Below are 14,544 nucleotides of genomic sequence, written 5' to 3'. Positions count from 1 at the left end.
AATTCTGAGATCTTGTGGTGTTAATTCTTGTAGGAATCAGACAATCCCAATTCATACTTCCATGAAAACAATTTAACATACACCACAACCAACCTGTTTGCTGCAGGGGTGGAGACCACCTCAACCACAATTCGTTGGGGAATGCTCCTGATGATGAAATATCCAGAGATTCAGAGTAAGTAGCAGGTGGATTTGTTCCTCTCTGGAGCTGATCTTGTATCATTTTGTGTGCTTCATATTCCTGGGTTACCCTGGGTGTGATTTTGAACTTGCCTGAATAAAGCTATAACTGTATTTCCAATCATTTTAAAAATGTAAAAGCAAAATACTGTGGATGCTGATGCTGGAAATCTGAAACAAAAACAAAAATAGCTGGAAAAACTCAGCAGGTCTGACAGCATCTGCGGAGAGGAACACAGTTATTGTTTCGAGTCCGAATGATGAAGAGTCGAAACATTAACTGTGTTCCTCTCCGGAGATGCTGTCAGACCTGCTGAGATTTTCCAGCCATTTTTATTTTAAAAATGTGCTTGGTTTGCAGGAAAAGTTCACGAGGAAATTATCAGTGTTGTTGGATCAGAACGATCTCCCAGAGCTGAAGATCGGAAAAATTTGGCATACACTGATGCAGTGATCCACGAAATCCAGAGGTTTGGTGACATTTTGCCATTGAACGTCACACATGAAACCACAGTGGACTTAAACTTCAAAGGATTCTTCATTCCAAAGGTACCCTAGGGGAAGTATGGCCACAACTGGGGCCTGATATTCTGACATTTAATGGGGGTCGGGAAAGGAGTGGGCTAGGGGAGGAAGTGAGCTCTCAAAGTTGTATCTAATTGCATTGTGCACCATTAGGGAATAAGCGGATAGCTCTCATAACTTCTATGTACCAACTTATACAAAATCCTTTAATGTGGCGATGTCTGGGGTGTTTTATTATTAAAGTCGCATGTTGTTGTTAAGTTGGTAATGGAGAAAGAGCAGAGTGGGAATAACTGAACAACTCTTTCAAAGACAAAAACAGAATTACCTGGAAAAACTCAGCAGGTGTGGCAGCATCGGCGGAGAAGAAAAGAGTTGACGTTTCGAGTCCTCATGACCCTTCGACAGAACTTGAGTTCGAGTCCAAGAAAGAGTTGAAATATAAGCTGGTTTAAGGTGTGTGTGTGGGGAGCGGAGAGATATATTTCAACTTAAACCAGCTTATATTTCAACTCTTTCTTGGACTCGAACTCAAGTTCTGTCGAAGGGTCATGAGGACTCGAAACGTCAACTCTTTTCTTCTCCGCCGATGCTGCCAGACCTGCTGAGTTTTTCCAGGTAATTCTGTTTTTGTTTTGGATTTCCAGCATCCGCAGTTTTTTTTGTTTTTAACTCTTTCAAAGAGTTGCACAGGAATGATGGACTGAAAGGCTCTTTCTGTGTGAATAGTTTTGGTAATTCCTTTTGAATATAACAATGAAATCATATTGAAATGATATTTGAATATTTTAGGGAACACACGTGATTCCATTGCTGTCCTCTGTGCTGTACGATAAAACCCAATGGGAAAAACCAAATGAGTTCAACCCGTCTCACTTTCTGGATGCTGAGGGCAAGTTTGTGAAGAGAGATGCCTTCATGCCTTTCTCTGCAGGTAGCACAGCTTATTAGTTTTTGGATTATATATTGGTGGAATTTTCCCTCCCTTGTTGGGGAAAATAAAATGGAAATGTAGCATTAAGGAAATTGTATTTCTATTATCTTTTAGGAGGGTGGGGTGGTTGTGGGACTACAAAGGAATGGGCTACGGTCAGAGTCTGACCCAATATCTGTGCACATAGTTTTTAAGAGGGTGAGTGGGCAATTCGGAGCTGGAATCTGTGCTAATTTGCCTTTTTCCTAAGACTGCCAAAAGCTGAGACCAGCTAATGAAACACAGACTGGGAATTAATGGAACTTCGATTGATTAAAAATACACCTTCACAATTTCAGGATATCATAAAATGCATCACACCAATGTCTTTGAATCTTAGTCAACATTGAAATGTAGGGAAACACTGCAGACCGTCCAAGATGAATGCAGGTCTCAGTAGGGATTTAGTGCCAAATTTTGAGGTGCAGGAGCTCCAAGGAAATATGTTGGCCATATCAATTCTACGTCAACTATTACATTGTTTTCAAATGTATTAATCATTTGAGTCCCTAAACGTCAGTAAAACTAAGCTTTTTAAGTGAAATATATTAGTGCCAATAGTCATTTTATTTCAAACCATGTAGTATTTTGAATCATTAGACATTAGCATAGCTAGAATTTCATTATGCAACAGTTTAATGGTTTAATGCAAGCCTATTAAAACAATGAATTACAGAAAACTTTACTTCTGACTGGGGGATGGTATGTAGAGGCGAACTAATTTTCCTGATTTATATTAATAACCTAGACCTGGGTGTACAGGGCACAATTTCAACATTTGAAAACAATGCAAGACTCGGAAGTATTGTGAATGGTGAGGAGGACAGTGATAGACATCAAGAGGACAGGGGGGAGCTGTACAGGAGGGTTACTGCTGTGTTGCTGCTGCCGCACATTGACTCAGACATTCGGCAGCAGCTGCATGAAGGTCGGGACCCTGGGCCCTGCCTTCTCTCCACCACCTATTAATCTCCCCAGGCTCCGTAATCACAGCCACACCGCGAGCTCTGGACATTCCAGTCAACTCTTAACACCAGGGCCTCGAGGCAAAACTTGCCCTTGTGCCCCACATAATAACGCAGGTAGAAACCATTCCACATAGTCCCTGCACCGACAGCCATTGCGTCACAAATCACGCAGCCCCACATGGTTGCGAGAGGATATTCGTGCAGTTTTGATTGTTGCCACCAATAAGCCCTGCATGTGTTACTCCTGGATACAAGTAGCTTCAATATTGGAGGCAGTGAGGATTAAAATCAATACCAATCTTACAGACTGAAAATCCAGCTAGACAATTTAATTGGGTGGATTCCACTGAGATCAGTGGAAAGAAAAATATCAAGTGGGGCGTATGATGTATGGCCAATCAGCAAAGGGGAGTTTAATGTCCAGCCTTTAACTAGGAGGTATCGGAGATAAAATAGGAGGTATTGGAAGTGGAGTAAGGCTGGAGCCGGAGATACAGAAAATTACAATGACTTCTTCTAGCTACTAATCTTCAGGTGCTGCTGGACATGCTCTGTTGGTAGCAGGAAAAAGGTGGTGTTCCATTTTCTGGCATCTAAATTGGGTGAAGCAAGGATATGTTGGTCATTAGCACCATATATGCCTCCTAAAGGCTTGGAGGGTAGCTACCGTACCATATACGTTCAATACGTTAGTGATGCATTCTCTCATGTCGCCTTTTATGCAAATGTTCACTATTAATGTCAATCTGGTGTTTTTTGACCTCAGTGGTTGACCAGCAGATGTGTGATCAGTCCGTCATTGGCAAACTTTAACTCTTACTATGCTGGCAGAGATCCCACCACTGGCAGATGATCAGCCTCTGAAGAGATTGAAGAAGATCTTGTATTCATTAGATTCCTATTACACAGATAGTGTATTGAACTGTGTGAAACCAAAACTACCAACTGTCCAATTATGCCCATAGATTGTGACATTAACACTTCTTGCAACGACCATACTGCTTCTAACATTTTTTATACTGTGGTCATTATAGGCTTGAACCCACAAGTCCCGGTGTTTGAGAGGTGATTGTGCTGCCTACTGAGCTCTGGCTGGTGCCTTAAATCATTAAGAAATTTATTTTAAATTTGAACAGACATGTAGACTGGTTGCAAGTCCTCAAGGCATGTTTGTTTCGATACTGCTGTATAGAACAGCAATGCAACATTGTCTAGTTTAAAAATCATTCTGAATAACTGTTTCTTTGAAGAGCAGCTTTGAAATTTTTGCAATTGTTTTCTTTTTGCAGGTCGGAGGGCCTGTGTTGGTGAGACCCTGTCTAAGATGGTACTGTTCCTGTTCTTTACTGCTCTGATACAAAAATTTAAATTTCAAGTTCCACCGAATGTCAGTGAATTGGGGCTCGAGTCTGGTGTGGGATTTACTTCATTCCCCAAGTACCCCTATGTGTGTGCTGACCGTCGCTGATGTAAACATGATTTCATGATTTACCTGATTTTCCTTTTTTCCTTAATCACATCTAGAAATGTGTGTGCGTGTGTTTTTTTTAACACACTGGCTGTTATGTTTGTCATTGTGCTGAGTCCTGCTAGAGAGGTTTATACACCGTTCACAATACACTTTGTCCTGAATGGCCTCCTTCTGCACTGTAAAGATTCTTTGATTCTGTAACGCACAAAGAGGCCGGAATGTTCATTAAAGTGAGAGATACACCAGGAGTTGTGAATTTCCAGAATTCTTTGGATGGCTTATCCTGCCACCAATTTCACCCCCCCCCCCCCCCAACCCCCCCCCCGCCTTCCACATTTGCATCACACGAAGAACATCTGACCATTGGTTATGTTATGCTGGATTTGCTGATTAATTGCCCATTGACCACAGTGAAGAAAGTATCTGTTCAAACTTAAATTGGAGGGATTCATCTAGGGAGCAGGGCAGTGAATTGGGGTGGGTGGGGATCTGTGTTATTAAAGGTGATTTTGCTAATTATGAGTGATGGATGAGTGCCAACTTTGGTGAAATCATTACCCTCTCCTTTATAAACATTAATTACGGTTTCACTACACTGACCATTAAGGATAAATCCGCCCCAACCTTGACACATATGCCCCTTTGTCTAATACACAATAGTGTGCAGTTATTTGGCTGTTCGAAGAGAAAAGATTAATCTTCCATGTGAATATTTAGATGAATGGATGTATTCCGGGAGACTTCATCATGTGACCTCTCTCCTTCAACTAACCCGCCCCCATGCCACTGCCATTGGTTTCCCAACATGTCCATTCTCACAGAGCCCTGCCAATTAGTGAACTCCAGCCTCTTTCGCCTTTTATCCCCATCACCTACGCTTTATATCTGATCAATTATTCAAAGAATGATTCAAAATTCAAATTTTTGATGCTCCTATGATTTTTCTCTAGGTTGGTCCTAGCAATGACCTGGACATTAATCTTGAATCCATGGATACACCAGAGTGATCATAGGGTAGAGTAATTTCAGCAAGGAAGGTGTCCATTTGGCCCATTGAATTTATGCTGGCTTTATGCAGATTAATCCACTCAGTCCCATTCTATCGCTGTATGCATGTAGCCCTGTAAGTTTATTTTTCTCAAGTGCTCATCCAGTTTCCTTCTGAAATCAGTGATTGTCTCTGCTCCCAACATCCTTGTACGCAGCAAGTTCCAGGTGATTACCACTCGCTGGGTACAAACATTCTTCCTCATCCTGCATCACTTGCCCAAAACCTTAAATATGTCCCCCACATCCCCGCCCCCACCACCCCTAGTCCTTGTATCGTTGACTAATGGGAACGGTTTTTCCTTTTCCATCTTATCTAAACTTGTCATGTACATCTCTATCTCTATCAATCTCTGCTCAGTTTCTTTGCTCCAACGAGAATAAAATACAACTTCTCCAAACTAACCTTGTTGCTAAAATCTATTCAACCTGGAACCATTCTGGTAAATCTCCTCTCCACCATCTTAAGAACGTTCACATCCTTCCTAAAGTGTGGTGACCAGAACTGAATGCAATAAGTACCGTAGTTGTAGCCTAAGCTGAGCTGAAAATAGTTCCCTGTTTTTGTACTCAATCCCTCTACTTATGAAGCCCAAGATTCTGTGAGCTTTGCTAACTACTCTCTCAAAATGTCCTGCTGTCCGCAAAGATCCATGCACAGGAATGCCAAGTCTCCCTGGCTCTGGATACTCAATAGAGCCATTAAATTGATATTGTCTCTCTCTATCCCTTGTACCAAAGTGAACACCTCAGGATTCTGTGTAGTAAATCTCATAAGGATCTTCATTATTGATGCAATAGGAATCCAATTATTAATCAAATGGGCTTTCTACAAAAAGAATCAACACCTACCTTTTTACAGGTTATTTGCAGCAGCAATTGGGTCTCAGAGAGCAGTTGGTTGGGCCGTGCCCACAAAAAAAATGAAGATTTGAAGGTGCCTCTCAGCTGTCAGTCTGAGCTCCACGACAGCCATTGTTGCCTCAGAGCTCCTGACCCCAAAATCTCATCTCACAATCCCACTGGGGGCTTGCGATCTACAAGTTAAGACGCACTGATGCAAGGGTCTTTATGTGTGGAGGGTAAATTTTCATTATGAAGTCCTCTCAGCAGCCATTTGGAAACTGCAATCTTACAGTCCAGTTTTAGAATATGCTCAAGAGGAGGAACAAAAAATTCTCAAAAATGTCTGTCTTCTGGATATGACATCAAAGCAAGACCCAATCTGCCTGCTTGGGTGGATGTAAAAGAACCTAGGCTCAATTTTGAAGAAGAGGAGGGCAGTTCTCCTCGGTGTCAAGGCCAATATTTATCTCCTAATTAAAATCACAAAAACATTATCCAACCATTATCACATTGCTGTTTGTGGAATCTTACTGTGTACAAATTGGCTGCTGTGTTTTTGACACTACAACAGTAGCTACACTTCAAGAGTACTTCATTGGCTGTAAGACACTTTGAGATGTCTGATGGTCATGAAAAGGCTATATAAATGCAAGTCCTCTCTTAAAGCTTTTTAATCATGTTTGCAAGAAACCCCCACAAATGTTAGTCTAGAGGAGGCTTTTCCATCAGCTTTGTAAACTGAAACATTTAGCAGAGACTCAGACAGCCCGAACAGAACTGTGCATACACACGGATATAAACATGCTTTTCCATGTGGACCAGATCTGTATGCATAGTGCAAATTAAATGAACTGTTTTCATCAGCATTAGCCATTACTTTTGGCTATTTGAAATTAGGAACCTGTCTGGATCTCCACCTTCTTTCCCCCAATGAAAGTATCTTCAAATCTGAATTTGCTTTTCCTGACAGATGCATGGAATCTCCTTTACTTGAGTGCTCTTTGCCTTGCTATTATTTGTAATGCAAAATCTATTAGAGAAATATCAGAAAAATGTGAGCTGTGTGAATGCTTAAAGCAGAATACAAAAGGGGGAGGGAGTGTTGACAAGTTGGCAAAGTGGAACAGATCACAGTGGCCTTGTAGTGTGCTGGAACTCAGAGGCAGGACACCACCCTGTCAGTTCTATATCAATGAAATACAGAGAAGCCCGGCACGAGTATATAAGACAAGGCTGAGGTGTTTGCAACCATATTCAGCAAGAAGCGCCGAATCGATGATCAATCTTGGCCTCCTTCTGAGGTCTCCACCATCACAGATACCAGTCTTCAGCCACTTCTATTCACTCCGCTTGACATCAAGAAACAGCTGTTTGAAATGGAGACAACACAGGCCCTTTAGTATAAGAGTCTGGCGCATATAGGGGTAACGTGGGACTGAGTACAGTACCACCCACACATTGATCTAAGAGAACACATTACTCACAACTAGGAGTCAGTCTAGTGTTGGACAGAGCTGTGTGCACAACAAGCATGGAGACTGTTCCCAGCTTGAACCCTTTATGTATAGTTCTAGTAGTTAATACACACATACAGGTAACCTACTTAAGGCTACAAAGACTTCATTAAGACCTACTGAACGGTATCCACAATATTCCAGCTGTTGTAATGAAAACTTGTGCTCCAGAACCAGTGTCAGGGAGAAAAATCATGGGCCCTGGTGTTTCTCTTATTTCCAGGCACTTTATTCACCACCCACCGCACCCACCTACCCCCACTCACTTAACGCTCCCCCTCAATCATACATGATTTTTTTACATCTCTCAAGGTTGACCAATCAATTCACCAGACACACAGAAAAGTCCTGGTAAAATGATGACGCCTATTGTCAGCATCTACTTACAGATATTGTCCGGTATAGATACAGCATGGGTCATTAATATTAAGAGCAGCAAAATTATGATACAATGTTAGTTTGTGTACACCCTATAGGTGATTCCACTGTGACTATTAAACAAACCAGAGAATACAAATTTTACATTAACAGCACTGTGCAATATTGTGAAATTGACATGAAAATATCCCATTACTTAATTATAACACAGTGCAGACAATAACATTGATTTTGGTGACTGCCTCAGCCCTCATTAACATGTTCTGTACATTGCACCATTTGGATCTGGTGACAGTAAATTCATACTTGTATTTGAGGGTGAGATCCAATACTTGCAACCTAGATAAACTGGACAAGATCTTTCCCATTCTGTCGATGAATTAGAAGATTTTCTTCTGCTGGGTGCATATTATTTAATATAATTATTTCAGAGAAGGGATGTAATTGGATTCAATTTTATCAGTAATTTCACGGGATAAGAAAGATCAAATGACTCCTGAGTAACAAAGTGGAATGATTGAACAAGATAGGTCTTCACTGTCAGTGAGAAGCATTTGAGCCCTCAGTTGTCTCTGTGCAACACAACTTTTCAGAGGCCAGAGGACAAAGTCTGAACGGTTCATAATTGTATCAGTGTTTACTTGATCAGCAAGTTTGAAGACTCTGCTGAGTGCTCTTTCTCACTACAATATATTTTCAATGTTAACTATGTAACACAACTTCATCACAGTATTTCGTCCCTCTAAAAACTCAAAAGAGCACCAAAATAACGTGTGGGATAATAGGTAAGTAGACAATAGGACAAGATTCAAGTCAATGGAACAGACTGCTGAGATTCGTGCAGGGTCAAACAGGTTTCTGATTCACTATGAGCCCTTTATGCATTCCTGTCCTGGTAATTTCACCCCACCAAGCCTGCTCACAGGAAACAATAAATGGAACCACAGCCTCTGTACACAAGATAATTAAGGATGATAAAGGCCATTTTTCCAGTTTGTCTCATCATCCAGAATGACATATGAACATATGTATTAGGAGCAGGAGTAAGTCATTTGGCCCCTCGAGACTGCTCTGCCATTTGATAACATTGCCAACATTATACCAGTGACGACAACTCTAAAGTATTTAATTGGCTGTAAAGTGATTTGAGACATTATGAAAGGAAGAAATGCAGATTTCGTCTTTCTTTCATTACACCTACATGCAGTGGGCAGAGTGACTGTACCAATGGTGAAATTGGAGGCCCAATGCTAATTCTCTAAGGACAAGTAATCACAGGCCAATCGACCTATGTTAGGAAAGTGGCTATAAGGAAATCACTACATTTACAAAGTTATTCAATGCTGCAGCTAATACAACTTCACCATTCTGACTTGTCCAGTGCCAATGCACAGTATACCATAAATGGCATCTGCCCGTTTTACGCTGATGACATCGTCCCCAGGATTTGTCACCAGGCATCTACCAGCAGCTCAGGAAAAACATAGATTGAATTGTTGACCTGAATTTTTCAGAGAAGCATGATACGTGCTACAAAAAATTTGGTGCGGCCTTAAGTCAAGAGCTGAATTGTTTCCCCTTTTGCCTAAGACACTCATACAAATTATGTTGTACATAGTGAGTTTACAGCTTAAAATGTAAAATTAATTAATAAGAAATTCCAACAAGCAAACAAAAGTGTGACTGCAATATCCTGAGAGAAATCAGTTCTAGAAGCACCGGGGAGCATTTTCTCCCCGTCGGGGGCACTGAGTGGGAGCAGGCATGGGCGGGCGGGCGCGCAGCCGATCACCACCTGATCAGCTGCGCGCCGCAATTTTATGTGGGTGGGCCAATTAAGACCGGCCCCGCATCATGTGCACCCGGTAGCGCTGAGCGAGGGGAGGAGGGAGAGTCGGGGCCTGTGTCTTTCACGCATGTGCATGATAGAGCGCAGAAACTCTCACTGAGGCGCAGAGCTGCCTCAGGGAGATTGGTTTTATTGTCATGAATGGAAATAAAGCAAAACAATTATTCAGTCATGTCCCCTCATGTGTCGGTGTCACAGTCAATGAATCTTAATAAAAATTTTTATTCAATTTATAAAGCCTTCATACATTTTTCTGTTCCCACCTATTTCTAAATTTATTTCATTCTATCACTTTATCTCCACCTTTTAGCCCATTTCGATCCCTTCCCCCCACCCCTCCCCCACGAGGGCCATCTGCCACTTGTTTCTCCTGCTTTCTACCCTTAATGTCACCATCAGCACATTCCTTAGATGATATCACCACCGTCAACACCCCTTTGTCCTTTTGTCTATGACACCTTTTGGTAATCTCTTTGCCTCCACCTAACAGTGTCCCTCTATCCAGCCCTACCTGTCCCACACCCCTCAAACAGTTTATATTTCACCATATTTCTATTTCTCTTTAGTTCTGATGAACAGTCATTCGGACTCGAAACGTTAACTGTGTTCCTCTCCACAGATGTTGTCAGACCTGCTGAGTTTTTCCAGCTATATTTGTTCTTGTTTTAATAAAGTAATTCATTCATAATCTTTTACATGTTAAAAAAGTCATTTCACTTAGAAGGCAATAAAAGTGTCGACCACCCTGACCTTTGAAGTATCAACAGCAAAAACCACAAATCACAGAATCACAGTGCAGAAGAGGCCCTTCAGCCCATTGAGTCTGCACCGACACATGAGAAAGATTTGACCTATCTACCTAATCCCATTTACCAGCACTTGGCCCATTGCCTTGAATGTTATGATGTGCCAAGTGCTCATCCAGGTACTTTTTAAAAGATGTGAGGCAACCTGCCTCCACCACCCTCTCAGGCAGCACATTCCAGACTGTCACCTCCCTCTGGGTAAAAAGGTTTTTCCTTACATCCCCCCTAAACCTCCTGCCCCTCACCTTGAACTTATGTCCCCTCGTGACTGATCCTTCAACTAAGGGAACAGCTGCTCCCTATCCACTCTGTCCATGCCCCTCATAATCTTGAACACGTCGATCAGGTTGCCCCTCAGTCTTCTCTGCTCCAACGAAAACAACCTAAGTCTATCCAACCTCTCTTCATAACTTAAATGTTTCATCCCAGGCAACATTCTGGTGAATCTCCTTTGCACTCCCTCCAGTGCAATCACTTCCTTCCTATAATGTGGTGACCAGAACTGCACACAATACTCCAGTTGTGGCCTCACTAATGTTATATACAACTCCAACATGATATCTCTACTTTTGTAATCTATGCCTTGATTGATAAAGGCAAGTGTCCCATATGCCTTTTTCATCACCCCACTAACATGCCCCTCCGCTTTCAGAGATCTATGGACACACACGCCATGGTCCCTTTGTTCCTCAGAACTCCCTAGTGTCATGCTGTTCATTGAATGCTTCCTTGTCAAATTACTCCTTCCAAAGTGTGTCACCTCACATTTTTCAGGGTTAAATTCCATCTGCCACTTATCTGCCCATTTGACCATCCCATCTATATCTTCCTGTAGCCCAAGACACTCATCCTCACTGTTAACCATCCAGCCAATCTTTGTGTCATCCGCAAATGTATTAATCCTACCCCCCCACATAGTCACCTATGTCATTTATATAAATGACAAATAATAGGGGACCCAGCACAGATCACTGCAGTATGCCACTGGACACAATACACTGGCTTCCAGTCACTAATGCATCCTTCTGTCATCACGCCCTGTCTCCTACAACTAAGCCAATTTTGATTCCACCTTATCAAATTACCCTGTATCCCATGTGCATTTCTTTGTAAGTCTCCCATGTGGGACCTTGTCAAAGGCTTTGCTGAAATCTATATAAACTACATCAACTGCACCACCCTCATCTACACACCTGGACACCTCCTCAAAAAATTCAATCAAATTTGTTAGGCATGACCTCCCTCTGACAAAGCCATGCTGACTATCCCTGATCAAACCTTGCCTCTCCAAGTGGAGATAATTCTGAAGGAAAGAATCTTTCTCCAATAGTTTCCCTACCACTGACGTGAGACTCACTGGCCTGTAGTTCCCTGGCTTATCTCTACAACCCTTCTTAAATAGCAGAACCATATTAGTTGTTCCCCAGTTCTCTGGCGCACTTCCCTCATGGCCAGGAAGGAATTAAAAATTTGGGTCAGATCCCCTCCGATGTCCTCCCTTGCCTCCCTCAGCAGTCTGGGATGTAAATCACCTGGACCTGGAGATTTGTCCACTTTTAAGCCTGCCAACACCTCCAATACCTTGTCACTCCCTATATCAATTTGCTTAAGAACCTCACAGTCTCTGTCCCCGAGTTTGATACCTTCATCCTCATTCTCTTCGATGAAGACGGATGTGAGGAATTCATTCAACACTCTACTGATGTGCTCTGGCTCCACCCATAGATTGCCCCCTTGGTCCCTTATGGGCCCTACTCTTTCCCTGGTAATCCTCTTCCCAATGATATACTTATAGAATATTTTAGGATTCTCCCTACTTTTACCAGCCAGAGCTTTCTCATATCCCCTCTTTGATCTCCTAATTGGTTTCTTAAGCTCCACCCTGCACTTTCTGTACTCCACTAATGCCTCCGCTGATTTGCTTCCCTTGTACCTGCTAAAAGACTTTGTTTTCCTTCTCATCGTATCCACATTTCTCTGATCATCCATGTTTCTCTGGGCTTGTTACTCCTTCTTATCACCCTAGAGGGAACATGTTGTGCCTGTGTCCTTTTTGAATGCCCCCCACTGCTCCTCTGCAGATTTCCCCACAAGTAGCTGTTCCCAGTCCACCTTGGCCAGATCCTGCCTTATTTTACTAAAATCCACTCTCCCCCAATCCAAAACATTTGTTTGCAACTTATCTCTTTCTTTGTCCATAACAAGCTTAAATTGTACTATGTTGTGGTCGCTATCACTAACAATTCACCCCCACAACCACCTCAGCCAGCTGTCTAGCTTCATTCTCCAGAATTAGGTCCAGCACTGCGCCGTTCCTTGCTGGGCCCTCTACATATTGACCTAAAAACGTCTCCTGTACACTGCATCCAAGCCCTTAACACGATGTCAATCCCAATTAATGTTGGGAAAGTTGAAATTACCTAATATAATTACCCTATTGTTATTGTTTTTACACACTTCCACAAATTGTGTGCATACTTGCTCCTCAATTTCCTGCAGACTATCTGGGGGTCAATAATCCTTGAAGCCACTTAACCTTGTGAAAATAAACATTGGGAAATTGACCACAGAGATCAGAGAACCTGAGCTGCCAAACAAGCAATGTTTTCTCTGGGACACAGCTGTTTCAACAAAAGTATTGGATATCTGGGCTCTCAATCAAGCATGAGAGTTCATTGGTTTATGCTCTGTAGAGTGGGTCATTGGGTATGGAAGTGTCATAGCTTGGCACTGGGCACATGAGGGGCCATAGCAGATGGGTGGAAAGTCATAGCGTGGCATGGGGGCATGAGGGGTGATGGAAGTGGGTGGGAGGCAGAGCTTGACATGGGGGGAGGGCATGACGAGGACCTTCTGAACCTTTTGAAAGGTCCTTTCATGCAGGTTAGGATTCACGACTCCCCTGAAGAGCTGTGAGCCACAACTCTTTACATCTGGCCTGACTCCATGAAAATTGAGGAGGAGCAGGGCATGCATGTCTCCGCATGGACCAGCCAGGTTAGGAGGCCCGGTCCAGGCTTTTGACAGGGGTTCGCCTGCACCCTTAAAAGGTCACTCCCAACAATCAGACAACCTGGGAATAGGGTTTGGAATACTGGAATCGGGACAAGCACACCATTTTTAAAGAGTATCCAAGTAATATTAAAAATCCAGGCCAAAGTACTTGAGAAAGGGAGATATGGAAGTTATTTCTAAACTGATTGTGAATACTTAAAAGTACCATTTAAAACCACCAAGCCTGGGTCTACTTGTTTCTGAAATTGGAATTGATAAAATAAATTGATATAAGTTGCTACTCCAAATACCCAAAGGGAAATTTAGCTTATGTTTAAGGGGATAATCAAATTTAAATGCTTTATTTTAAAATAAAGTTAATGGGAAAACAGTCTAGGTGCTTTCTGGGGATCAAAAAAAGAGAAAATTTGTTTTGGAAAGAAATAATTTGAACACTAATAAAACCTCTCAGACCAGCAACACTGCTATTTGAATTTGGGATCATTTAGAAAAGCAAAAAAAAAAGAAATTCAGGCACAATTTAGCAGGTTACTTTTCAGAAAATAAAATGTCATCTAAAATAAAGAACAAAAGAAACAAAATCTGTTAATAACTGGGACCAACATGGGGATGGTTGATTTCTGTTTTAAAGATATTATGAGACTATTGTATTGGACAATAAAGTTTCTCCAGGATTCATGAATGAGATAGGATGGTGTCTATTGTACATATAAAATTATGTGAGGAAGGGATTGGGGGGTAGGAGATCATCAAATAAGAATTGGAATAACTCAAGTTGCATGTAGTTCAATGGAATATATCAATCTGGTAATGACACAGATTGTAGTAAAATGAAAGTGTAGATGAGATCAGTACATTCATAGCTTTCTCTTGGAAATGTCTGTGTCCTTGCCTATGGACCTTTTAGAGCAAAATTTGATAGTCTGGCCACTAACTGAGATATCAAGACAGTGCATGGAGAGATGAACAAAG

General features: G+C 41.9%; 1 protein-coding gene across 1 annotated transcript in view; it reads left to right on the top strand.

The window, feature by feature from the left end:
• LOC121288347 overlaps positions 1-5,124 on the top strand; it is a 44,871-nt gene extending 39,747 nt beyond the window's left edge. The window contains 5 exon segments of the mRNA XM_041206901.1: positions 34-175; positions 542-729; positions 1,498-1,639; positions 3,936-4,093; positions 5,068-5,124. Of these exon segments, the coding sequence (XP_041062835.1) occupies positions 34-175; positions 542-729; positions 1,498-1,639; positions 3,936-4,093; positions 5,068-5,124 (687 nt within the window).
• The last annotated feature ends 9,420 nt before the right edge of the window (positions 5,125-14,544 follow it).

The sequence above is a fragment of the Carcharodon carcharias genome, chromosome 15, assembly GCF_017639515.1.
Source record: "Carcharodon carcharias isolate sCarCar2 chromosome 15, sCarCar2.pri, whole genome shotgun sequence".
Classification (NCBI taxonomy): Eukaryota; Metazoa; Chordata; class Chondrichthyes; order Lamniformes; family Lamnidae; genus Carcharodon; species Carcharodon carcharias.
This window is presented reverse-complemented; position numbering and strand designations above follow the sequence as displayed.